Source organism: Lutjanus erythropterus, chromosome 7 (genome assembly GCF_056507025.1).
Source record: "Lutjanus erythropterus isolate fLutEry1 chromosome 7, fLutEry1.hap2, whole genome shotgun sequence".
Classification (NCBI taxonomy): domain Eukaryota; kingdom Metazoa; phylum Chordata; class Actinopteri; order Lutjaniformes; family Lutjanidae; genus Lutjanus; species Lutjanus erythropterus.
In genome coordinates this window covers 15,148,167-15,176,091 of record NC_139323.1, presented here as the reverse complement: position 1 = coordinate 15,176,091, position 27,925 = coordinate 15,148,167, and the positions used below count along the sequence as shown (strand labels likewise).

The 27,925-nt window shown below is 40.6% G+C and overlaps 1 protein-coding gene across 1 annotated transcript; it reads right to left on the bottom strand.

Annotated features, from left to right (window-relative positions):
• Positions 1–51: 51 nt before the first annotated feature.
• On the bottom strand, positions 52–27,045 carry cilp2 (cartilage intermediate layer protein 2). The gene is made up of 10 exons (XM_084722893.1): positions 26,812–27,045; positions 13,952–14,029; positions 12,160–12,429; positions 11,770–11,952; positions 10,366–10,521; positions 9,967–10,284; positions 8,995–9,103; positions 7,591–7,748; positions 3,215–5,646; positions 52–3,126 (listed from the first exon to the last, which is right to left on the bottom strand). The coding sequence occupies exons 1-9, from the start codon at positions 26,873–26,875 to the stop codon at positions 3,227–3,229; spliced, it is 3,756 nt and encodes a 1,251-aa protein (XP_084579019.1). The 5' UTR covers positions 26,876–27,045; the 3' UTR covers positions 52–3,126; positions 3,215–3,226.
• Positions 27,046–27,925: the final 880 nt, after the last annotated feature.

Below are 27,925 nucleotides of genomic sequence, written 5' to 3'. Positions count from 1 at the left end.
GAGGGTACCATGTGTTGTTATGGTGTATTACTCTGTGCTGGGTGTTCTTCTGGAGTGTGCTACTCATGGTGCATAATGAAAAGATTGTTGTTCAAAGTGAGGCCATGTGTGAGTGTAGGTTTATGATATATGCTTTCATTTATACATAGAAATTCATATGGGCACCTTTTCACACACATTAAACAACATCTGTTGCACACTAGGAATAAAGATGTTATCAGGCTTAAATGGATTGAGTTAAAAACACCTTAAGGAGTTAACTCTACAGTGCTCTTGGTGCCATATTGATGGTAAATATGTTTGACCATAATCCACTTGGGTCGAGTATATATTGTTGATTGCTTAAAGGAGAAATATGTAAGTCCCTTGTGTTCAAAAAATGACTACTGCAGTCCAAATAGTGAATTGTAGCCAAAACAGTTTTAATCCCTAATTAATATCTATGGTTGAAGCAAGTTGTTTCCCCCGTTCCCTCCTCCCCAGTCTTGAAGCTCAGGCAGGTTGCCTGCAGGGTGACTGAACAGGAACAATATATTTTGACAATGACATGCAACGACAAGTCCTTCGCTGTAAGTTGATCACCTGTTTGTAACTGTCAGTTGTCTGTCAATGTAAAGCTAAGACCGTTATCCAAAAAACGAAAACCCACTGCTCTGAAACGGAAACTTCAAAGGAGAACATGTTGGCTGTAGCATTGTTGTCGGAGAAGCCAGTATTTCAATTTACCATGTTACCTTAATGTCTTTTTATGATTTAGCACAGTCAATATATTATATTTTTCTCCTTTAACTTTATCATTTGTATACTGGAAACTGCAACTGTAAATTGTTTGGCTGTTTTTGAAAGTCAGGGTCAAACTGTTTTAATAGTTCTCAAGAGAATATATAATTTATTTTGCAATTAACAGAAGGCTTAGATTTATTTGTCAGCCTCCTCTGTTTTCTCTGTGGTCCCCCTTATTTGGATTTGGATTAGTTCAGCTGGAAGAGCTTCTCCCATGGGTCTGCAAGTGCTAATTTTGCAGATAAACAACAACTGTGGTTTTATCACTGAGTGAAGCTTCTTCCTATTACTGACCTCAATTAAATTAGCCTTGAATTTTTTAAGCCTATTATCTATATGTTTCAGTATCTATCAAGATGTATACTTTAAGTGTATTTACATTGTCACACACACTGTCACAATGGCAGAATTTCTGAAAACTTTGCTAGTAAATTAGAAATCTTACTCTTTAATTATGACTCTCAGGAGTGTGAAGAATCACACAGTGGGCTTTGTTAATGAAGAGAAGACTCCACTGAGACTTTTAACTCCCACACACAAGATTGCTCTCTGAAGTTGAAAGGATTACTGTGGTGTACAAGTTTTACAATCAACTGAGCCATGCAGCAAAGTATGAAAAGGTTAATAGAGTCTACGTAGTTCAGAGAGTTGATTACATGACATAGCTGTTAAATTATTTGCTTAAAACACATTTAAAAAAGAGTTCTGTGCATGATCTTGTAAAAAAAAAAACACCTTAACCATTCTACCTGCCACACCAGCCTGTCCTAATTCCCAACTCATTAAATACCAATGTTTTGTCACCGCCTGTCAGTGTACAGATGCAGATGGTGCGCACCAAGCTTTCAAGTGACTTCAATGTAAACTCATCCGAGGCAGAATGAGACGTTCAGGGCTGTCAGTGTAGTATTAAGAGCAAGAAGTTGACATATGCAGGAGGAGGGGTGGATGGATGGCTCAAACAAACACAGGACTTTCACCCAGGACACGGGGATTCATTTACCATGTGAAACCAAAATGTTATTAAATGTTCTATGGTACATGATGCATCATGTGACTTTTGTCTTGTGAGTTGCTCATAATTCTTCATACTTACTGTAACTCCAAACATGGTCTTATTCTAAATCCCCCCATTTAGGTTTGTTGCCTAAACCCTTACTGCAACAATTTCACAATGTTAACCACATGTTAAAAGGCTTTGTCGCAGCGCCTCACATCGAGATAGAGTGACAAAATGTCGGCATGTGACAAGTTGGGATTAGAACGCATTGGCCACATGTACTGAGGGTGTTGCTTCATTCACCAGCAGCACTTTTTATGCACTGTAATAGTTTGTTACATTCTGATCTTTGAGAAATCTTAAGTTAAATTATCTAGTTATTGCACTTCAAAATAAAAAGGCAACTGACAAAACACATTACCCAACAATTTAGACCCTGAAATAGTCTCTGCGGTGGTGTCTTAGAAAATGAGATATTTGGGAATTCATAGTTTTTGGAGTAACACTTTGTATGGTGATGCTAATTTGGAATGAAGTTTTACCATACCCCACAATCATCTATCCTCATTTGAGACTGCCTGCCACTAGCGAGATTCTTGCTTGTCTTGGCGGAGGCTTCGGTCTTGCACATTCTAAGTAGGTGTGTAGGAGGTTTTGCTGAATCACAGTTGGCAATGTGGCATGCTAATGACAAACATTAAGAAGCATGACTGAAAACATCCTCTGTTCCCCGGGTGGCATGCCTCACCCCACTGCACCCAACATGTCGCTTCTGAGCGTGCCTCAAAGAGAGTTTCCCAGTTTGTAGAAAAAGGGCTCAGTGTCTGCTGCAGACAACATGGACCTCAAGTTGTTTTCTTTCTGATCTTGAAGAGAAGTCCAGTGGAAAGCAATGGCCAATTATAAAGTGTCTGGGGCCTGGCTAAGTATTTACAGTTTTTGAAAGTTTGGTTTCACCTCAAGCATTGAGAGACGTCAGGAAAAACACCCACTATGGGAAAGTGGAATGCCACAAATTAGAACTATAAAAGTTACATTCTTGACCGTCAGTTTAGTCTATTCATACATAAAATGAGACCAACGCTAATTAAATAAATGCCAGTCACTGCGCTCTATATAAACAAATGATGCATGTCTTTTAGGAGGGAAGGAGCAAATTTATATACCAAACCCTTCAAGTAACTATAAGTCTAACGAATATGTTCAATCACACTCATTGATTTTGCTGAATTGCTGTCTGCCTTGGTTTTGTGATTTCCATGGTCAAGAGAGAGTTCATACTCATAAACAGACAGGGAACGTTTACTTTCTTGACTTGATCCTCATCAATCTTGACTGAAGACCTAAAGATGGAAAGCAAAGAACATATAAATAATTATGATTTGACTGTCAATGTAAAAAGACCGCTCAAATTATTTTATCTAAACCTACCTCTTGGCACATCTATTGGCGTTGCTGTGTGCGTGTGGACATTCTCCTCCTGGTTGTGGAGCTAACTCGACTGCGAATCTGGGTCCTGCCCCGCTGCTCAGAAGGATAGGCCACCACCTGGGTGGATGATCTCTGCACCTGCAGACCCTCTGACTCCCTCATGTCCCTGGCCATCTGAGACAAAGTCTGACCCGGGTTGGTCTGCAAACGTTGGAAAAGGCTTTCTCGGTTAATTTTCCTCTCTGGACAGCTGAAGGTCAGCGCCACTCCAGAGTCTGACTTCATCTCCCTGGAGAAACCATCTGAGGTGCCATCAAAACAGCGGCCTATAGCAATCTCCTTTGCCACCCTGGGATTCTGGTCTGTGACTGTGTAGATGCCATAGTTGTGTCCCAATGGATCAACAGGGGCTAGCATGGTGAAGCCATGGGACTCATTATTTTGAGCGACTGGTGGATGTTTGATGAGATACTCTTGAAGGAGGCTGTTGGTGCCAATCTTACGACAGTTCCCCTGAGGCAGTACTGATATAAGCGATCTGTCCACCTCAGCTTGATCGAACAACATGCCACTGCATTTGAACTCTACACAGGCTGCCGAGGTGTTGGCCTCCCGCATGTCCCGGGTGCTGCGAATGTCTCTTATTCCATAAAGTTTGCCTCTTGTTTCTCTGTGTGTTCCTCCCAGATTCCTTGACCTGACCATCACTTCCTTCTGTCCATGGATCTTGACTTTAATGAAGCATGCCCTGAACTCCTGGGGATTAGGCCACCAGGAGAGGTAGTCTCCGGTCCAGGTTGTCAAGTCATTCTCCTCAAAGGGAACAACGTTGTATTCATACTTGTCCTTTTCCACTCTAAAGAATCTGAAATGATTTGCATCAACAGGGGCATTTTCACATGCTATCATATTCTGGTACGGATAAATTGGTCCATTGGTTTCATCAAAATTATTTTGGTTAGGCTTTGCCAAGTTGATTCTGAAGGCTGTTTTCTTCAGAGCTGGATCCTCATGGTCTGAGCGCTGGTAGTCTATTTTATCCAGATACGGCTGAGACACTCCAATGATGTTTGGATTCATCTTGGGGGAGGAGGGAGCTGCCTCCAGTTCTTCCCCACCCATCATTGCTGTGACATAAGCTGTGTAAGCATCGGGCCTTAGGGCATCACAGAAAGCTGGTAAGCAGGCTCCATTGGGTCCAGTTATAACGCTGTCAAATCGTCCCCATGCCCGAGGATTAGCCGAATAACCAGGTTTGGGTTCTAAGTTTATCAAGCTGATCACAACACCCTCCAGCTGTTCAGTGGGTAGAAACTTGTCACTCATGTAGGCACGGACTTTGACATAGCAGCGTCTGTTTTCTGGCACGTCTAAATTGAAGAGCCTGCGTTCTCTGATCTCCATGTTGCCTATGAGGAATGTGCGCTCCTCTCGCTTGCTGCGCCCATGACCACCAGTCGTTGTTGCAGTGTAGGAGAAGTCACTCTCCTCTTCCCAGACTCCTGTGTCTGGGTTCAAAGACCACAGTTTCATTTTGGGAATGTGCTCTTGCATTTTGACATGCTGCGTGTCAAGAAGGACTTGAACAGCTCCAGCTCCGAGTACTTCTTTGTTGGTCTCATCTCTGAAGTCCACAGAGAACATGCCATAGGTCCTCAAAGGGAGCATCTCACCCTCATCGTCCACGAAGTTGAGATCACCGGGGGCCGCCGCTGCCGTGGTGATATTTCTTGGGTCAATGAATGTGACGCTGGCTTTCACAGTTCCCTCGTAGATTTCTCCATTGTCCTTGTGGAAGGAGTTAGGAGGAATAACCAACTGTCCAATGGGGTCTTCTCCTTTAATATCCCCTAGGTCAATAGAGTTGGTCTCTCCTGCATTGATATCAATTGGTGTCTGCTTTCTCATCACCTTAACATCATGGTAGATGGATCCACCTTTCTTATCAAAGATGAACACCTTAGGGGTGTCAAGAAACTTTTGAGTGGGGTCAACAAAATTTACCACTAATCTCTTTGTATCAGGAGTTATTTGTAATGTGAAACTTCCTTGGTATCCAGTGGTGCCCACTCTCTCTTTACCTATGTAGATGTGCCCAAAACGCAGAGGCTCATCATTGTCAGCTGTGACCACTCTACCACGAACCAGCACAGTCGGCTGCACACACTTCTGACAGCTGCACTGTGTCACAGCCCTGATAGGGAGCCTGTAGCTCCCACAGTCAATCATTTGACTTTCCATATTTTGGACACCGCAGCAGAATGCAGCTCCATCTCTGCAGCGCATATCAAAGTCTAGGGAGCCAGCACATTTGTTGTGAGGGCAGCGGCCAGCGTTGTAGTACTTGGAGTCAGTCCCAGGTTGAATGCAGTCCATTGGCAGTCTGATGAGGTGCGCCTCAGGGGTGGAATTGCACGCTGGTGTTCCTTTAGCTGTGAATTAAATGACAAATTACATTAAGACAGTGTAGACATGACACATAAAAGATAAATTAGTCACCTGATATAAATAAAACATGCATGTCAAATGAACAGGGACTGTTGAATTTCAACTTTCTCTAAGATAATCTACCTTTTCTTGAAAGATAGCTCAATCTATTTTTCATGTATTTTATCTTCTATATAACCGGGTGCTGTGTAATTGTATGTCAGTGTATGAGTGGAATGTGTATAGTGAATAAATTGGATCTTGCAAGCGGAGTACTTGAAAAATATTATATCTGCTTTCCTTTTTGACATGCATCAATGCACACACATATAATGTACTTATACACACCAACACATGTCTCATGGCCTGAAAGTACCAGCGAGTGGCCAAGTTGGACGGTGAAATGTGCATGAAAGTGTAATTAGATATGAAGTTGATGGGAACATTTATTTACCAACCATCCAGATGGGATTTTGAAAGAAAGAATTATTGTTCACCCAGACATTGGCATAATAATTCATGTGCATGATATCATGGTTGAGCCATTAGTCAAGTATCCTTGTTAAGCTCCCCATGTCCCAAGTAAGTTGATAATTGCAGACACATGGAGCAATGTGATTCATATGAAGTATGATTACTGCACTGCTAATGGCTTTACCAACAGGGCCTTGAGTTACCTTTGATAATAAATTCTATAATTTCTGCTCATCTGTATGAAATGCGGTGAAAACATTAAATAGGAAATCAAGTTAAACCTCTCCATAATGTAAAATGTGAGAAGGAGCTGCACTGATTTGAGGAAGTAAGGCATTTTTTTTCATCCTGCTGTGAGGTGCAGGTGTTGTCCTGCACACATACAGTGTCTCTTGCCATAATTACTTTTGTGCAGGAGTGCAGGGATTTGTCTCTGGCTTGGGATAGATTGCTTAAGCACTCTTCCATGAAAACCCTGTCCGTTAATGTGTGTCTTTGCTAACGAGCACCTGAAGGACATAAGCATCGTACAGTACTCCCATGCGGATGTGGAAATGCACACTTGTCTGACTCTGAGTGAGAAAAGAAACAGGATTTATTGACAATATTGGATTTCAACTCAATGTCGGGTGTTCTGGAGAAGTTGGGTTTGAGGTTTTACGGTGTCCAGAGTCACACAATAAAGAATGCCAGTTTAAAAAAACCTAGCTTCAGCCAATGTAAACATAATAAAAACTTACTGCTCTAAGCACAGCCAGATTGTGTGAGCCCTAATATTTTTATTTTCCTATTTTCTTTGCATGTAATGTTTTTTTTCCAATGACAGATAGTCTGCTAACTGACTTTTCTCTCTCGCTCAGTTGTAGGACACTGTGGTTTTGTTTGAATCCTCTTAATGCATGGACATGGCTCACGGATGACTTGGTTGGAGCTTAGTCCTGACATTCCTCTTAAAGTGTGTATTCAATCACAGAAGCAGCTACTCTTTATACACTCAAATGAATTGTGGTTGCTTTTTGTCAGTGGTTTTACTTGAACCTGTGCAGAACTTTGACTAAATACGTCATAGTCAAATGCACTGGGACAGCAGCCATCCTGAGCTATAATCCCTGTGTGCCGCTTGCTATCATCATAGTAAATTATTTTCTCTCCAGGCTGATGATGATGAATTACAGTTCACATTACATCACTGTACCACTGACTAGAAGGGAATTTTGTCTGGTTGTGGGAACAAAATTAGACCAAAGAGAACAGGACTTTTTTCCATGTTTTTTCCACAACTTTTGTGCTTCCAGAGCTTTTGACAGTTCACAAACTATAGTGTGTGTCTGCCATCAAACCAGCAGATTAATGTAGTAAAAACTATCCTACAGATAGCATCTTTATAATGCAAAAGTGGAAAACATCTTAAGAACTATAATAATGTTGAGATACAATAACTGTCACTAAGAGATCAGAGATTATACATTTCATACCAATCACAGTGAGGAAGGATGGAGAGGACTTGATGCTGCCTGCAGGGCTGGTGGTTTTACAGTAATACTGCCCTGACTGCTCCAGCTTCAAGTCTCGAAGAACAAGGTCCTCTTCATACTTGTACACCTTCCTATCCAACAGAGTCCCATTGTGGTACCTTGAAAAATAGTTACAGAGAAATATTTGTAGAGACAGCAGTATATTAAAACATATAAATGTGGGTAGTTACAAATCTTTGATATTACCAGTTAATTGCAGAGAAAAAACATCCTCAAACTCCCTCAAACTCACTAGCAAAAACTGGAACTAGGGGAGTGTTGGTGTTTATTTACACCACTACTACAGGAGCTTTGGACCACCAGGAGGAGTTTTCAAGCCCAGCGCGGGCAGGCCCAGCAGGGAACACGTCGCTGGAGTGAGCGCCAGTACCGGAGCCAGACAAGCAGGAAAATGAACCAGGCTCAGCAGCCACTGAAGTAACTGGCACACTGCTGCTGTAGCTACCGTTAGCTAGTAAGTTCAGTTAGCGGTCCTTCTAAATTGGGACACAGTCTCCAAGATGAACGGAGGCCAGTTCAATGACCAGGAGTACAGTAACATTACTGTGGTTTAATAGCGGCCCCGAGCAGGACTGTGAGTCCAGGGACATGAACACAGGAGGGCGCAGAACGGACAGGAGGCATGAAGTGGTGGAGTGAGATTACAGCAACCTAAGTTGTGAGTATGTATCAATTATGGTGTTGATAAGTACGTGAGTATTTCTTTCTGTGACATTTTTGTAAAGATAGAATATACTTACTCCTGTGATTTTGGACTATGAGATGCTATCTTTTACACTTTAGTAGGTGGCTTGCTTTGTGCCCCAAAAATATATATTTAAATAATCAAATTTTTATCGTAGATGTGTGACGACTAATGGCTTTAACTAACGACTATTAGTTGACTAAGACAATACTCAGTCAGGGGCAGCCTAGAAAATGAGTTTTGATTATTTAAAGCTGCACTGATCAATATATTAACAGTAGCTCAACTGACTGTGTGTAATGTAGAAAAGGTTCTTTTCAGTGATGAACACAAGGAGAAATTTGATGAACATTTGCAGTTTCCCTCAGCTCTACAGAGTGATTTACCTTTTCTTTTTTTTTTATCCTGCAGCTTTATTGTTTTGGTTCACTCTCACAGCTCTCATCGGTTACTTTCAGCCAAAGCAGGCAGATGTTTTCAGCAAGAGTGGAGACCAAAGCCGAGCTACAAGTAACTGATGAACGCTGCTTTAATAATTCTAAAGAAAGTCAACATCCAAAATATAAGTTTCACAGTAAGTAAAAGTGAACACTCTGATGCATTTTTTTCCATGAGTTCTAATGTGATTAATTACATGTCAGCACCAGTATTCATCTCACCAGTAGTACTTGTCAGGTGCTGGCGATCCCGTTGCCTTGCAGCACAGCAGCACTCGTCCTCCCTCGTAACGCACTTTGTCCTCCGGGTGCTTTACAATGTATGGCTTTTCTGTGGAAAGCAGAAAGGAGCAAACCCTTAAGACTTTACTCAGACTGTTGTGAATGGGGCCGCAGAGTTTTGAGACCTCATAAAACTCAGTTAAACATGACACTTTATTCTCACATTGGTCTCTGTGCTTATGAAAAATGATTGTTGAGGGAATTACCCTTTCAAAAGCAGCACAGGCCTATTTTTATTTGGTCTCCATGCAACCAAGTAAGTAAGTGCTCCAGACAATGTGAAGTCTTACAATAGACCAGACTGTTTATGTTGTAGTTTTGTCAATTTCCTGTTTTCTATAGGCTGAGAATATGACTTACTGGTTCTGTGGAACAATAACGAGAATCAGGAAACTCTTACTAAAATAGTTCTTAAATACAAATAAACAAACAAATAACCAGGTAAAAAGGCAATACATTTTTGTGTATTAGACATATAATTTAAGAATACAAAGTTATTGTAAGTGTACTGTAAAAAATGCTAATCCTGTAGTACTTAGAGTAGTGTTTCAGTGTACTTACAAAAACTGTATTTTATTGTAGATATATTGTAAATTGTACATTAGTGTAGTAGTTATACAATTATAGTAAACTTAGAAAAGTATGGTAAATTGCAAATACTTGGTGGTAAATTAGTTTACTTTTGAAAAGCTTCCAGGTTTTTTGTAATACAGTATTAGTGTTCTTTATTAAAGTGGTATTCAATTTAACAATATTAGAAGTGTATTTAAGTATGACTACAAACTCTATTTCGATAGAGGTTTAATTTAAGTTATTAAAGTTGCACCTTGGTGTGCTTTGAAAAAAGTAGCACAAATATGGTCAACTTTTTACGGTTTTAATCCTCAAAATATGATTCTTTATAAGGCTCACCTGCTGATTTGAGGACAGCCCGTACCCAGGACAGTCCTGTGGTGTTACTGAAGGTGGAGACAGTGATCGGGGCAAACTTCTCTTTCTTGATGGACATCAAGGTGGAGGTGGATGAACAGATTCCTTTGAGCCTGAACTGACCTTTGGCATCTGTACGAGCACGGATCACCTTGGGCTGACTGGCCAGTGCCACCCAGGCTCCTGCCACAGGGACACCGGTCACACTGTGGACTTCTCCGTGCAGCACGTGGCTGTCGCACACACAGCGGCTGCAGTCCTCGCTGGGACGACCCTCAGTGCACACGCGCTGACATTTGGCTGTTGGAAGACATGAGCACAGACTGATGAAGACGCCAACATAAACAAAGGTATTACGACTTTCACAGCGTAGACTCATACCTGGGCATGGACTCTTCCCACACTTCTGAATTTCAACAGGCCGTCCAGGACACTGAACCGTCACTGAAGTCCTCACACAGGTCCTCCTCCTGATCCTGCGACCCCCACCACAGGTCACTGAACACGTACCCCACCGGCCCCATGGACTCCACTTGGCTAATCACAAAGGCAGAGACAGGAATTATGTGCCTTTGGAATTTGTATAAAAGGATTTTGTGCTAAATTTGTCATCAGTCATGGAACCCATAGGCTAATATCTAACAGCAACTTCCAATACAGATGACAGATATCAGGGCGAAGACTTCCTCTTCTGTGAGGCAGTCCTTATTTACAGTCTGATGATCTCTCTTTGTACAGATTAATTTGTGATCTTTTCTTTCATTAAGTCTTTCAAACTTTATAATGAGAGTTGTTAACTCTTGTGCATGGGTGCCCTGTGTGCACAATTATACAGTGGGCATAAAAAGTATAAGAATGCTGATTAAATAGCTGCAATTTAAATCGCTGATTACAAGAAGTTCATTCAAGAGCACTTAAACTAATGGTTGCTTGAAAGCTTGAAACCACACAGCAGAATCAAGAAGAACTTAAGTTTTTTTTTATTGAACAATTTCAGCTGTAACAGTGGTAGGCAGGGTAATTTTATTCCACTTCAAATTTCATCTCAGCATTTCATACAAGCCTCCCAATTAACCCTTCACAAGGGAGTTGAGAGTTTAGGATAAAGTACAGAGCAGTGAGCAATAACTGTGAGGACTTCAGTATTAAAAGTGGACAATCACTTTGATTCAAATGGCATCGTTTGGTTCAATTCAAAGATTTGTCACTGATTATGTAGTTCTTGTTTTTTTTGGAACTAAGCATTCATATTATTTAAACACACTTTAAATAATAATCAATAAGTGAACATGTCACCACTCACACTGTCATGACCTTTGCTACTGATTCCTCAATTTATGTTACGTATATGTTCAGTTCAGTACAAAACAATGCGATGCAGGCATCATTATAAACTACAGCCTGATCACCAATGTCAGTTTGTGTTACCACAATTTTATTTTATTTTTTTCTTTTTGCATGTCATTTCACCCCTTTCAGTCTATAAAGACTGCAGAGATGGCGTGTCATTTTATGCATGAATGTCATAGAAAAAAAGAGTAAGAAAGTCTGCATATGGAAGAGGTGGAAGAGATTTGTTTGTACTGAACACCTTTATTCAGCATCATAGTCAAAGGTGCTCCAGCAATGAAGATGCTTGCTCACATGGGACCTTGAACTGTTGTTCCTTGTTTGAAGGTCGGTCATCCAACCCTCCATTGCACCCAACTTGTCACATCAATCTCATCACACTCTTTAAGTTAAAGCGCCGGCACGAGTGCTGCTGGTAAGTCTTTTGATTCTCACCTGTACACGGAGGTGTGGAGCACTCCCTCCTTTCTGAATGATGCCCCTGGCATGCTGGCACCAACAGGAGAGGCATGGGCTGTGTGTTCACACATTTCCTCTGGCGGACTTGGATTCCTACATCATTACAAGCTGTGGTTGAGCAGGGACCCCACTCGCTCCAGTCAGTCCAGTAACTCTGCACTAAAAACATGCAGTGAAGAACAGACTGAGCAAAGTCGGGATTATTAAATAACATACTTTTAACATGGTAGACAGTAAACAGTTAAGAGTATTTATAATGGATAATTCCTCCCTGTATGCAGTGCAACATGCATGCATGGCTGAATGCTCATATGGATCTGTGATGTGACAGCTTGTGCAGCTCTGAGCTGCTGTCATCAGAGCTACCTGGGGGACACTGAAAGCGAACATGGTAGTTGGAGCAGACGCGCCCGTGGGGTTGTTCCTTGTTGATGCACCAGAAGCCCTTCTCCAGACTGGAGTGGACCACTTCCCCGGTGTCCGCTGCTGCCACCCAGTCTGTAGTGCGGGCCTCCATGGCCATGGGCCTCTCACAAACTCTCTCCCTGTAATAGAAACGGATCGCCTCCAGGCGCTCATAGTCTCCATTCCCCCCAGGATGGTCAATGTTGAACCAAGACGTCCACTCTGTCACGCCTTGAGGTACATGGAGGGGAGACATGGGTGGAAACCAATGGAAAAAAGTCAGAAAGAAAGAAAACAATTCAGCTCAAGATCCAGAAATAAGGGAGGGGGATTGGGGGGGTTGGAGCTGGTCTTACATGGAGTAGAGACGTGGGTCAGAATCAAGAAGGAGGAAAACAGCAGGGATGGGTTACAGACTTTAAGAGGAGGTCTGCTACCGCAATTTGAGACTGACTTCATACACCCCAGGGAGCTTTGCATTGTCCAGGTTCTTTCCAGGCCCCCTGGCCTGACTGATGAGGCATACTGTCTAGTTTTTTAGCCTTCTGCATCTTCTGAAACCTGAGTGCTTCCTCAGGACAAATATGATGAATTTCAAACAAAAGAATGCATTAGCAACAAACTGATGATGTCTAATGTTCACAAAGTGCTCTAATAAATAAAACTCTTTGTTGGACTGCAGAGTGCACTGAGGTGATGAGAGGGACATGTGCTCCAGACAACAAGCTGAATGCAGAGTGAGGCTGGTATTATACTCTGCATGTCCGTGGGCATGTGAGAGTCCCCAAGCATCCTTGAGAAATAAAGTTTGTCATGAGAGTGTATGTGTATGTTCTGTGCATACATCCGTATACCCCAAGTTTGTTTTGCAGGTGTCTGTACCTGTTTGAGAGTATAATCCAGGCCTAACATTTGTGCTCTTCTGTTCAACTGAGAAATGGGTGTTTCATCAAAATCTCAGTTTTTCAAACCCAAGGAAATAAGACACTTAAGTCTAATTTCTGTTTTCTGTGGTTTTTGCATCACAGCACAGACACAGACACTACAGAGGATATCCTGTTACTGCTATCTGTGCTTGTGATACAGTAAAATCTCATCTTTTCAGCCATGTGTCTCTGGTACAGGCAACTGCTCAAATAATTGTGATACAGTATGGTTGGGTACCATAGAAAGGGGGTTGAGTAATATGGGTCAGGGGATTTTAGTGTTTGACATTGTAGGTCAGAGTAAAGGTCTTATGATTTTTAAGCAGATGTTCACGTGTTTATTCACAATGGACACTGCTCAGTAAGTGTAAGTCACACTGAATCTAAAAATCGAACTACAGGGGAGCCAGTTGGAGATAATAAGATGTGAGCTTTAGTGAAAACACAATTAGTGAAATTCACACAGTTAGTTTAAAATTTGCTATTAGTAAGGTTTGTCAGTTTATAGGTTGTCATGGTGTTTGGCCTATCTGTGTCTTATCTATAGAATATAGCACATCACTCTGGAAAGTACACTGAGCCCTGCTTTAGTTGGCTGTACTGTATGAAACATCTCTCATTCCCTAGTTTGTAAAGTATACCGTCTGTGTGTTTGTATTTGACTGAGTTATGGCTGTAAGAGGGAAAGTGATTTTTCAGTCAAGTTCTGGCAAGCTACCATTGTCCTGTTGTGTTTAGAGCACTGATATAAACCTCTCCCTTTCAACTCTCACTGTTTAAACACCCCTGCCGTCCAATCAGATCTGAGCATTACTGCTGATGGATACCTGTTGTCTGTGTGTCGGTGAACGTGTTGAGGGCCACCCTCCTGCTCCTGTCTGACTGATTCCTGGTCCTCACAGATCCTGTAAACAGGGAGAAAAACATCTGGATGAAAAGCACATAGATTATTCAATCCTGCGGTTTATGCATTTCTTATTACCTCAGAATAGCCTAACTTTAGAGTTTCACTTCAGCTGATATAATGAAATGCATAATGCTGGTATTATTTCCAATCTTAAAATGTTATTAAAATGATTTGAATTTTAAATTTGAAATGATGATATTTTGTCAGCACATAAATTGGAAAAAGGGAAACAAGGCAAAGTCAATTAAATCAAATCACACACATCAGTAGGAAATATGAATTGGTTCTCATACTGTGTGTTTTGTTTTACAGCAACATTTTCAAATATTTGTATGCATACAGCACACAAGCATGTGCACATACACTCAGGCAGTCTGAGCACGTTTTGTTCTTTCTTCTAATTACATGCCTTCACTCTGCTCTTTGCTTTTTATGCTCTCTATTTTTTCACTTTTTGCCACAGGCAAAAGGGTCCTGTTTATGTGCTGAAACAATGACTAGGCTTCTGGGGCTACTGAAAATGGAAAAAAAGGAAGAAATTGTTAGCTTTTTGTCTATCTTTTGTCCAAGCTTTCATTTATCTAATTTCTTTACTTCCACCTCCTTCCTCTCCTTCTCAATCTGCTCCCTTTCCATCGATCTCTGTAGATGTTTCTGATTGCAGCTCCTCCTGCATCAACACCCCCCTCTTCACCCAAACTGCAGAACATCTCTCTCCATCCATCATCTCCCCCATGCTCTCTGTCATACGTCTTTTCATCCCTCAGATTATTGCCCTCCCAGCCTGTCCTCCTCCAGTCCTCCCTTCTCCTCTCAATCCATCAACAAGCGGCGCCTGTCGAGGATGTTAATCAAGCTCCAGCTGTGACAAATCAGTGCGTGCCGAGTCATCTGCTAACCTGCAGCCGAGCCAGAAAACTTCACCTAAACTAGCTCCACCACCTCTCACAAAGTGCATACACTGTAAAATTAAAGTATTTGTTTTAACTTAAAAAAGCCTGCCAATTTTAAGTTGACTGAATTTGAAAAGACAAGTTAAGGTAATTTTGTAATTATTCAAAACAAATAATATTTTCTAGTAAAATGAATTTGACACTAGTTCAGTTGTACTTGAGAAAGTTGTTTCTTCATTTTGCACTTAAATGTATAACATTTTAAGCATAAGGGAATAGGAACCAAATTTAATACTAACCATCATCATGGTTTGCAGTGTTTTCATTATTGTGGGGAAAAAAGCAAACATGACTTATCTTACCGTGAATTAGAAACACACAGCCAGTTTTCATCATATATATGTTTTCTTTAAACTACCAAACAAAGAGGGGTCTCTCAAACAATAATGAGAAGTCCACTAATATGCTGATCATTTTTCTTTAGAAAGTTAATGAGTTGCTTGAACTCTGTACAGTACATTCATTCAACTCATCGTTTCAAGTCAAAAGACTTAAAGCTAGAAGACCTAATTTTAATAAGCTCTGAAGGCTTCTGAGAATAAATACCAGAAATTTTAAGTTCAATATAACTTGAATAAATATATATACATGACGTTAATGAGAAAAGATGGATTGATTCCACTAAATGCTGGTATGATTTTTTACAGTGCACATACTTTTATGCAGCAATTTGTTGCTGATTTCCTTTTTGATGTTAATGCTATATGATTGTAATGTACACACACTCAGCACGCCTGTATCACTGAGTCATTATTACATCATTATCATTTTTCATGCATGTGCTTGCACACACAACGAGGACACAATGAAAGCAAATGTTGCCGTATTATTAGAAAGTTATTCAAGTTGGCATTCATTGCTGATTTGGCTCTTTGATTTATTTAACATGCATTATGGCATGCTTTCCCTCACGCTTTGAAGGATAATGATTCATTTTCCTACAGAACTAATTTTTTATGTTTTCAAAAACGTCAGTTGTTTGCTTGACATTTCATCTCCGATTTTCACTCTGGCTGGGCGGAAAAAATAAATGTCATGGTCCGTGACAGAAACAAAAAGTAGCTTATGCAACCTCAGAGTGTGTGTGTGTGTGTGTGTGTGTGTGTGTGTGTGTGTGTGTGTGTGTGTGTGTGTGTGTGTGTGTGTGTGTGTGTGTGTGTGTGTAATATGTGCAAGCACTTAGCACTTTCGAGGAGACACTGCTGAGTTTACGAGCAGAGACTCCCAGCGCAGAGGCCAGTATCGATCCCAGTCCCCACTGGTTTTATGGCTCACTTCAAGTCTTTATTGTCATGCCAGCACATTTCTTTTCAAAACCTAATGTTTTTTTGATAGATTTTGCAAAGAAGGATTGTAGCTCAACTGAACAAAGCTTGACTGTCCAGAAATGTTACATAAGTTTTAGGGTAACATAGGCAGTCGGCTGACCCTTCATGGTTGTTGTTTTTTTTATGCCCCTGGCTTAAGAATCCATTGATATGTTTCCATATCGGCTTTATCTCTCTGATACAGTGGAATTGCTGGATAAACAGAAGCAAATGCTTTCACACTGATCTGCCGGGCAGATGTGGCTGCAGGTTTAGTTTAGTAAATCAAATCAAATACTTTTTCCACCCTCCTCCTTTTATCTCCTGAACTCTGTCTCTGACTCCTCATTACATTATAAAAGCAATTAAAATGCAGTTTTTCTGCCACTGAACAGAATCTCCGCCTATAAAGTGAGGAATCTTTGTCTGTATGTATGTATGTACTTTGCCAGTCTTAAGAACTGTTCATCTGATCTGCTCCAAACTTGGCAGGTGGATTGCTAAGAAATCAAGATAGTGCGCTGCCAAATTTGGTGAATTTGATTATACGACACATCCATCATTAATAAACTTTGAAAAAACAGGGGCTGGGTCTCAAGTCATAATCAACATCATCGATTATTACAAAGGCACAATTTAAAGATGGTTATGCCCAAAAAACTGCATTTAATATTTTCTGTTTACATAAGACCACGTAAGAATGGGAAAATGGCTTAAACTATCATAATAGACTGTTTCATTTATTTTTCTTGCTGCAAACTGATGCAAAACTACATTTAACAGTTTTCAATGGACACTGCACTAGTCTCTTGGGCTGTCCCTGAAAAAAAAAAAATAGTCGAATCATATTTTTCCATACAAAGTGAATATTCAGTGATTTGTTCTTTTTCACTGCAGTGCACCACACTAAACTCCACTATCAGAATACATGAGCATGATTCACCAGTAAATCGTTGTGTGCTTCTACCAAGCAATGAATTAAAGGTTTATTTTGCCCAACACCAAAGCCGGCGATTGTTGGGACACTGATGAACCAAGATATTTTTTATTTTTTTGAGTTTTACTTTGTTTCTGTCAAGTTTGAATGAGGCTGATGATGGTGATGTTGTAGTTTTTCAAAGGGAGTTTGGTGAGTTTGGCAAGAGCAATAAAACAGCTGTTTCTGGTTAAACAAAATATATCTTTCTCTTTAAAAAAGGGTCTCTGACTGTAACAATCCTTCCCATAATGTTGTCAGACACTTAGAATAACAATCTGAGACTGTCAGTGGCAAACAAGCATTACCTACCCTGTGCGCTCCATGGTATGCTCTGGTGAAGTGGCTGACAGTACAACACCTTTACTCCATTTCTATCACTACTCTCCGCTCTATCATGGTTAGTTTTAACGTTTGTGGTGATTTTCAGACACAGTTTGTAAAGTATACAGCATATAATGCTGTTGTTTGGCTTGTGTTCAATGACACGGCTGAAAACAAAAGCTGAAACTTGTTTATCAACCCCTCGTTTCAGTTTCTCAAATCAGTTAACCACCAGCACATGCTGTCATGAGGTTTTTTTTTTTTTTTTGTGCATTAGCTGTTATAAGAATATGTTTATAATTCTCTGTAATTTCTGACTGATATGTTATCCCTGTGTATTTTTGTAAGCTTGTATCTGTTTTATCTTGTAACTGTAATGCACACTAATATTTAAAGGAAAAAAACTAATGTCTGACTGGAAGAATCTCTGACTGATGAATCAAATCTTTGACTTTCTGGAAACCGCTCTACTAGTCTCACTAAACCACAGATTTTACATAAAGTGTTTCCAATCTTCACACTCATATGTTCACTCAGAGAACTTCTAAAAACTTTTTAAAGGGAAAAACACATGGTGAAGTGACACAAACAACTCTTTTGTTTCACGTAATTACCACTGACTTCCAAACTTGTGGCTAATTAATTACCCTCCTCACTCTGAAGTGCATCCATTTATTTCCAAGAAATCATGAAGCAGTTTTCCTGCTCTGGTTACGTAACATTTCTTTCTCACTCAGACCAAAACAAAGGTAACTCACAGCAGAACCGTGCGGCTCCTGATTATTGTTTCAAGATGTCTGATAATGAAAGCGAAATAGCAAGCGATTCTTTGAGCTTTATGAGGTGACTAATGGTCATAGAAAGTTAAAAGAGGAAACCCAGATTAGCTTCAGCAGAAGGCGAATGTCGGGGTAGTGACCTCAGTTATGGCGGGTATGAACTGGCCCGGTTCCCATGGCAGACTCACAGAGCTCATTGTGCTTTTGAGTGGCATGTTAACACTTTATGAATTTTAAAAGCTGGGAGATTTTATTGGGGCACTGCTTCATATGGCTGGTATGTGAGGGAATTTACCTCATCAAGAGGCAACACATGTTTTTGTGGCCAGATGGAGGAAGGTTAGAACTTATGATTTCCTCTTTGGTGCTAAAAAATCCACCCTAAAGTGCTCTGCTAGTACAGTATAGCTTGTTGTCCTTGTTCATGTGCTCTCTGTGGATTAGTTTTGTGGCTGATGGCACCAATCTCTTCTCAAGCTCTGACTTTTCTTAAAGCCTATGTAATAGAACCGACAAGTCCCGTAAATTAAATGACAAAGTAGACCTACATTGTTTGTCTAGAAAGATACATGGAGGTAACCTGACACGGCACGGCATCTGGAAAGTCGTCCTTAGAAAGTGTTTGCAAAAGGGCAGGCACTTTCAAAAAACAAATGATTGCGTGATCTCATAATCTCACAAATCCAGCTGCTTCGTATGGTAAACATGTAGGCGTGTTCAGCCTCATTTGGCTATTTTAGGATGTAACACGGCTATGGTTAAGGCTGGGGTAGACAGTTTGTTTCTGTCGCCATTGGACAAAGGTTCTGTAATAACCTCTAAAGTTAGAAACAACATTGTTTGTAATGCACAGTTCAAAGTTGACCTGTCTTCCTTATGAGAGTTGGCACCGGTAGCAAAGAAACAAAACTAATGCTAATGCTGGATTTTGTGTCCTCATTTGCTCTGCCTGTGTGTGCACGCGTGTAAAACCCTTTCTGAAGCTCTCATAAACAAGAGCAGAAGAAAGACTCGGAGAATGTGATGTAATTGTTTGTCACAACATTTTAAGAGTGTTCCGACCTCAAAACTTGTGCGCCGTATTGGCACCATTGTCAATTAACTACTCAACTGTCATTAGTGACAAAGTGAGAAAACTAAAATTCTCCACCTCCTCTTGGCTCTGTTTTCAGGCTTTAGATATCCAGCCAGTGAAGGGAGAATTTGGTCAATCACAGGTCGGTAAGATGTTTGATTGTTGAGTATCAGTATGTCACAACCTGCGAATGGACTCAACAATCAATCATCTTTGAGCCGCCAACTCAAAGCGTCAGTAATTTGACGGCCTGGGAATCAGACTCAACAATCAATTATCTTTCTCCAAAGTGCCTCCTCTACCTTTAAGGTTTGATTAGGGTTTGGTACAACAACGACTTGGTTAAGTTTAGGGAAAGATCATGTTTTTGGTCAAAATAGTGTTGTCATGTCAAAAAAATATTTATTTTCTGCTGTGATTTGTGACAGTTTTGGAAGGAACAAAGATTTGATGTTGTCCCTTCGATCAGATTATTGTGGAAGACAGAGACAAACAACACTGACGTTTAATTTGGAGAACTTGTTTACGTCTTGTCAAGGTTAGATGAACTCGTCGTCATGGATGCAAAAATAAGCATGTGGTTAGGGTTATAGAACTATCCTGGTCAAAACAGCGTTAATTATCAATTAGAAACGGGAAATTGAACTCCCAGTGTTTCATTGACTCCTCCAAACACCATAATCTCCTCCTTCTTGTCACTCCATAACAAAGTCACATGACTTTCTCTTTTGGCCTCGTCATAACGTCTGATAGAGGGCTTTGTCACTTGAATGTGACCAGATGTCATTTTGGGGCACTTGCTGAAACGACTGTTTGGTTTGGTTTGCTCACCCAAATCTCTTTATGTTGTTGACTTTGGAGGGGAGAGGATGTATATTTATGAGGATGTATTGCTTTTTTTCTTGCAGTTTCACCTTTGACATGAACTCTTCCATGTGATGGTTCCTCTAAACCTCAGCCAGCCTCATAAACCATGGACAAGGTAACAAGATACATAACAGCACCAGTATATTAGAGGAGACCTGCATCTGCGGGCTGGTTAGCATCTCACTTCCACATATAGCCACATGCCAAGCACCTGAATGTCAATAAGATATTTGAAACACAGCTACTGACTTTCATTATATCCCACACTGAAGCCATTGTCATCTTTACCCCCTCTGAGTCTGTTGTGACAACTGCATTTCTTATTTTAGAGGACTATCTTTGGATTTAACGATTTACGTCACAGTGGTTCGTTCTGAAATACAGCAGCTGTATGCACAGCCTGGCTACACAAAGGCAAATCCTCTATTAATAATCACCGGTGCCTTTGCTTTGCACAGGACAGCCTCTCTCTCTGCTTCGCTCTGTGAGTGGGAGTTTTCTGCCTTCGCCAGAATCTCATAAAAAAGCTGCTGAAGAGAGGAAGAGGGAGGAAAATGCAGGACTTTATGAAGTTGCACCCAGAATGGTTTCAGTCAGATTAGAGTGGTATGGCTGTGCCAGATGTATGTTGGCAGGGAGACAGGGCTTAAATAGAGGATCTGGATCCTGTTAATAATATTCCAGATCCGTACAAGAAGGAGAAGACGTGAAAACACGGCCCGCCCTCCCCACGTTATGTAACCTGTTGGACAAAGTTAAGCTTGCCATAAGAGAACAAGGTTGTTCACGATGAAGTCTTGTTTGAATTATTTCACATATACTGAATTCAGTGATGTGACTGAGTGTGTGTGAATCCATTATTTAGTGAAACACAAATAATACAACTGATATTTCTTCTATCTGAGTATTATTCTGAAAAAGTCAGCTGGATGATTACCTCGGCATGTTAAAAAAGATCGCATCTATCTTAATTAATCACTGATATAGTACACCGAGTTTATTCCCTTCAGCCGAAGGATATTTTTATATACTCGTACATCTGATTTTTCAATATCCCCCAGTTAAAGGGGGTGAGTGGTGGTGCGCTTCAGACAGTTCATAAAACTTAGTTGAAAGATGAAAAGTACAGTACGAGGATGTGGAAAAAATATTTCATAATTTATTACATGCTAATATTAAATCAGCTTACTTTGAAGGCACTACAGCTGCATCATCAATGAATATTAGGTTAAAACACAACAGTTGCCCAATGTAACATGCTCTTTTATATTAACCATGACCACATCCAATCTTCTATTCAGAGGCAAATTATTAAGTTGGCTGAACAGATAGAGACAGAAAATGACATGTCTGTACACCTCTAGTGTGTGTGTGTGTGTGTGGGCCTGTGTATGTGACGATCTGCTTGCCATGTCATATGGAAGCTGTTTATGCATTTGGCCAGCCTCTTCACCGAGGTGTGTGTGGTTGCGGAGGAGTCTGCTTTTTCTCTCTGCGTCTATCTCTCTTGTTATATCCTGATGTTCCTCATTCTCAAAAGTCCAATTCCTAAAACATCTGTAGCTCATTAAAATCATCAATTTTGCCTCTGACATAAACTAATGATGCAAATCAACCACATGATTTAAGGATTTACAAAGGCATAACAAAGGCTTTGAGTTCTCGGGTATTTTATCCCTGATGCTATTAAAAATGCAGTCGGGCAGGGTTGAATTTCTGCATTTAAATCTGGAAGTCCTTGCGTGAACTTCTGCACCTGTGCACAGGTACAGAGCCAGCTCAATTGAAAGCAGCTGATTAGTCCTGCAATAAATAAAAGCTTGGCGCATCAACATATGATTGTACACATAAATACACAGAGGGAAAGTAAAGAAAATAAAAGAAAAGAAAGATGTGATATGGCTCGGAGGTTGTCATTAATGGGAATTTGCGCCTCTTTTTTTTGATCCATTGTAATCCCTGTCTCAGTCATTAAAGTCAGCTGGCCAGACAGCTCTGTGTTTGGAGCAGACCGTGGTCAACATCTGGAGAACTAGGCCCTGTGTCTGACTCGCAATGGCCTTCCAGCTGTTCGCGCACACATCAGCTAGCTTTGCCTGTCAATTATGCAACAAGACAAGAGAGGAGAGGATTGAAAGTCCTAGGGTAGAGTTAAAAGGATAATTCACATTAATTGATGGGATTCTATGAGATGAGTTGGAGTATTGCCCCCCCAGTCTGGACAATCAGAGAGGAGTAACAGCACAAAGCCAAGCAATGAACTCCTGTAGATGGGGGCTGCTGCTTTAAAAATGTCCACCTAAATAAATCTGTTTATTTTATGAAAAAAAAAAAACATATACCGCCGTTACATAAGCCATAAAAATCAGTAATTTTACCATGTAGAATACGTGAGTTGCTGGTCTGCCTCAATCGGTTAGTTTGTTTGTGTTGTTGTGTGGCTTCTGTGTTTTAAAAGTGGCAGTCTGGATTCTCCAAAGTCACACAACAGCGCAAACTAACTTATCCACTGAGGCTGTGAACTCCCATGTTTTGCGAAGTAAAATTACTGGTTTCACCACTGGAATTTAGTAAGTTTGGAGAGAGTAGTATTCAGCCTATATAATGGCAGTTTCCCATCAGAAAATGATGCGTGGTGGCAAAGTAAAGCAGTGAAAACATTCCAAATATAGCATAGACTTAAAGTGATGGTAAGTTTATTTTCTTTGGATCATTTTTTAAGTGACTAATAGACCTTTTGTTGCTGATTCTGTCCACAGCAGCTCATTGCTTAGCCTCTGTCCTGGTGCTCCTCTATGTTTCTCCAAACTGGGAGCTGACCACCATCTACTGTAATTAACACACTGATTATAGTTAGATACCTCACACAACCCCTCTTCGGATAAGCTGAACTATCCATTTCAAGAAGTGAGTTAAAAAAGCTGAAAGCAAGACTTATGCTAAGAGGTGGTAATGCCACACTGTTCCACTCTGAGCTACAGTGGGCATTTAGCAACAGCTGCCGCCTTCAAATAGGAAAACAGCTCGTAAATCCGTGAGCTCTAAAGTGTATGGAGAGAGTGACAGAGAGCAAGGTGAGGAGCGAGCGTTTGATGGAGCAGGGCAGAGAGAACTAGGTGGAGAGAGGCAAAGGTGGGAGCCTGATGGAGCGAGGGAGAGGCAGAAGGGAGAGAGGTGGGGAAAGTATTTGTGGAGAAATACCTGAGGGAGACACGTTAGAAACTAAAATAGTGCACTCAGATCTCTGCCAGGCAACTTGAAAAGAATATTCAGAAAACCCCTTTGTGATCACTGAATTTTTTTTCCCACTATCTGTAACAAATTACAATTACATTTATTCTGTAATTTAATTACATGCAACTAATCACTCCCCAGCTTTGTTAGTAGGTAATCCTTGTTTTTAGTGTAGCAGTTGTTGATGACTCAGTCAGTAAAGGTTATACTAGGTTATAAATAGGTTTTTCAAAGTTTGGAAAAAATTGTGAATCACCACGACAAAAAGAGGACCTTCCCAGTGAGCACCAACCTGGATTTAAATGTTATTTTTTAGTTGAAACCTGAACTGAACATCTAAGACCTCTTTCACTCTTTTTTTAAACAACTAAAGTGTGATTACAAGGACGTGTTACGAAACACTAATTTGTTTAATCATTTAGACAGTTTGTTCAGTTGTAGTTTGAAAGAGAGACAATATTAGAAAGAAGGCATTTCTCCAAAGTCATATTTTATTTGCATTTTATGCTTTATGAAAAATGTCATCTGTAAAACAGATTTCTGACAAATCTTCACACCTTTTTTTTAATTTTTTTTTGTTATCACAACTTGCTTCTGACACTGCACAGCATGTGTACAAAGGAGTGGTGAATGCTAATAAAAAGGTATGGAAAGTTTTAAAAAAAAAAATTCTAAGAGCAGCCTTACTAACCTGCTAAATCTGTGAAACTCAGTTTCAACTTTAGCTTTTGAATTCCTCTCTAGTTTTGAGTTCTCAAGATTGTCAAGAATGCATTTCAAAGGATGAAAAATGTCACTATTGTGAATCCTGGTGTAATAAGATCTAAACGTGAATGTTCAATTAGCGTCCTCAAATAGTCAGTGAAAAAACTTTTGAGCATATTTTGTGCATCTTTTCACTGGTGACCACAGCCATCTTTTAAAAGTCTTTTAAATAGAAAAATGCTCACTGGGTTGAGGATACAGTCATAAATATGCACAAACAATATTTGACTGATGGGTCCAGTAGTATGTGAGTTTAGCTGCGGACAAACTCCAGCCCTGTTAGTCACACACACACACACACATATATACACACATGCACAAACACAGGACCCATCACATGACCTCTTCACACCTGGCAGAGATAATAATGAAACAGCAAAGACAAATGGACCGACGGAGACATGCAGTTGTTACTTCAGTTGTGGACTGAGGGGGAGAGAGCTGAGACGATCAAAAAATAAAAAGGAAAGAGTGACATACTGGCCAATTTGACGGGGGGAAAGAGGACGGTAAAGTCATTTTACCTGTGCTTTTATCCCTCCTTTTATTCCATTCCCTCACTTAACCGAGTACAAACCCAGCAGGTGGGAAAGTGGGTCACTCGGTTTGTGCTTATTGCTTCTTGTTTCCAAGGTGACAGGGTTTATATCTTTAGGGACCGCTGGCACTGTGTTTGAAGGTGAAACGAGGACAAAATGCACCACCTTCCTGCAACATGTGGATGTACTGCTAAAGGAGCGTGGCACAGAGTGTAAAATTTTACAATCCGTTTTAAAGTCGGCATTCGCTCGCGGCTGTTCAGTTCAGTGAGCGTCGATCTGAATCACCATTTTATACACGTTTACCTTCTCTCCTCACCAAACTGTCTTTCGATATACTCATCAGCAAATGGCACGGAGCCTCTGCGAGACATTTACGACTTCGAGGCCTCCAACTCCAACAAGATATGGAGACTATTAAGGTGTATTTACAGTCGCCTGCTTTTATGAACTGCCAGCTCCCTTTAATGGGGAGCAGCTGTAAGGCGGACAGAAAGTGACAGCTTTGGAAAAAGTGCTGCTACTGGTGTCATTCAGGAAGAGTGGCGAGCTTTCAAAGGATGATAAGAGCAAAATTCTGGGGGAAAGAACTCATAATCTGGAAGAGGCAGAGTTTCATACAGTCCTTATGTAGCTGACAGTTCACCCCTTTGAAAACAGTGGACTGGACTGAGAAACTAGTGTTTAAAAAGTACATTTGAATTGGCTCTTTTTTGTGTGAATCTTTTCTCATTATCTGAACATAGGTATTGAAGACTTCAGAACTTATGAACACAAGTTCTTCTAACTTGAAGACCTTTAAATGATGAGTTTCATAAAGGAAGGAAACATGATCAGTATATTGGCAGACTTCCCAGCATGCCTTGTTTGAGAGTCAAAACTCTCCGGAGACCCTCCTTTGTTATAGTTTGAAGAAAGAAAAGATAAAAACTTGCTGTGTGCCAGATAAGTCATGGTCACTTGTTTCCACAATAATAAAGACATCATGGTTAGTATTGAATTCAAACCTTTGCCCCTCACACTTAAAACTGAATAAATTCACTTGGAGCAGTTTCACTTATTGTCTTTGTTTTTTTGTGTGAAATGAAGAACTGACTCTTCAAACTGAGATATAAAAGGAAATTATTTTTTTGTGATGTTCTGTGTAATGTTAATATCTTAAGCATGTCGAGCATGTTCTAACTGAATTAATATCAAGTTTATCTGATGAAAAAAGTTTTCAGATTCAGTCAACTTAAATTTTAAGGCCATTTGTTCAACTCAAGATTTCTCAAGTGCAACTGCATTAATATCAGGTTTATTTGACCAGAAAAGTTGTTTTGAATCATAAACTAAGTGTTTCTTTTTATACTGTATTGGTGTGTTGCAGGCCTTCTGCTCACTGTTAGTGACAGCTTCTGTGCTGGAATTTGTCATGATTACAAAATGTGCGCCATGAGAATATTTTGTCACTTTTACAGTCATCAAAAGAGCTTTCTCTGTTATTAAACTCGGCCGCAAGGACACAAGAGTTTTCACTGTATTTGACCTCCTCCTCCTCTCAACCTCATCCCCTTCAATCATCACGTGTTGTTGATTAGCCTGGTGGTGAAACGTGCCGGTGACTTAACATTAGGGATTAAGAACTACTGAGGTGGTCCATAAAATAACACACAGACACACACACACCCCACCCTTATCTTATGAGCTCACCACCAGACACTTCACTAGAGTCCTCCAGCTCTGACATCCTCGGGGAAATGCCGTCAACGTAGGAAACTCTACTGTTATGTCAGTTCTCATGCACATGTGTGAGTAGCTGGCCTTCTGCTCTGCATGTGTATCATCTCAAAACAAAAATCATCTTAAAATTGGCCGTCTATTAGGCAGCATTTTGTTGCATTTATAGTAATTTCCTGTTATTCTGGCATCCATTTAGGAAAAAAGCAATAATAACAGTTGCATTTTCAGTCTCCACTTACCTTGGCCCAGGGCCACTGTAGCCAGGACAGACAGCAGGAGTGCCACCTTATTTAATTCCAACATGGTACAACACCTTCAGCTACTGATGATTTTTTTGATTTCTTTTTATCTTTATCCTCTACAGACATAAATTTAAGCAGGAAGGTTCTTCAGCTTACAGATGCAGCTGCTGCTTCAGTTTGTCAGGTGTTAGTGATGCTGCTGCTGGTGGAGCAGAGGCTCACTGCCGTTCCCTCTCATGTGAATTGAGTTGCTGAGTTGGAGACAGGAGCTCAGGCGTTTTTAAAAAGAAGGGGGCATCGGGAGTGCACACCAATCCAGCCCCTCTCTGCTCACTATTGGCCAGTGAAATGTAACATCTGGGTCCCCCATATCATCTTCCAAAAAAAGGTGAGGGTACGGCGGGGGTGGAGAGGGAGGGAGAGACACTCGGAGAGGAGGAAAGAGGGAGGGTGTGTGTGTGTGTGAGTGTGTATGTACTGCTGCTGAAAATAAAAAGGTGTTTTCCTGTTCATCCAGGCAAGAGCTCATGAGTTCTGACATTTTTGCAACAATATTTTCATACTTCTTTGATATATTTTCATATTTCTTTGACTTGTAATCCTCTTTTGTTCAAGCTTAGTCGACTTTATCCACAGAACAGGTATGTGACTGTGTGTGTGTGTGTGTGTGTGTGTGTGTGTGTGTGTGTGTGCAAGCTCAGAACAGCTCATATGGAATGGATGCTGGACAAACCTATTTTATCTTTATTCCTTATCATATTTTGTTTCCAGTGGATTTTTTAATATTCAAAATATGGGAAACATTCAAGATATAGGACACTGGTTTGAAACTTTATGATTTTCTTCACATTCATGATAACAGTTTAAGGCTTTATTCCTTGCTAAATATGGGAAGCAGTTCTAACTGTCTTTTGCTGTCATGTTATTCACCCCCCCACACACACACAACGCCTCCATGTGTCTCTCGTCTATCCTTCTCTGTCTCACTCTTTTTCTTTTTTTATCTGTCTCTCCAGCAGACACAGGACAGTGCCAGATGCTGCTTTCTGCCTCTGGTTCGACTTCTGGTTCAGTTTTGTAACTTTTTAACAGTCGCTGATTGCGGGGCGAT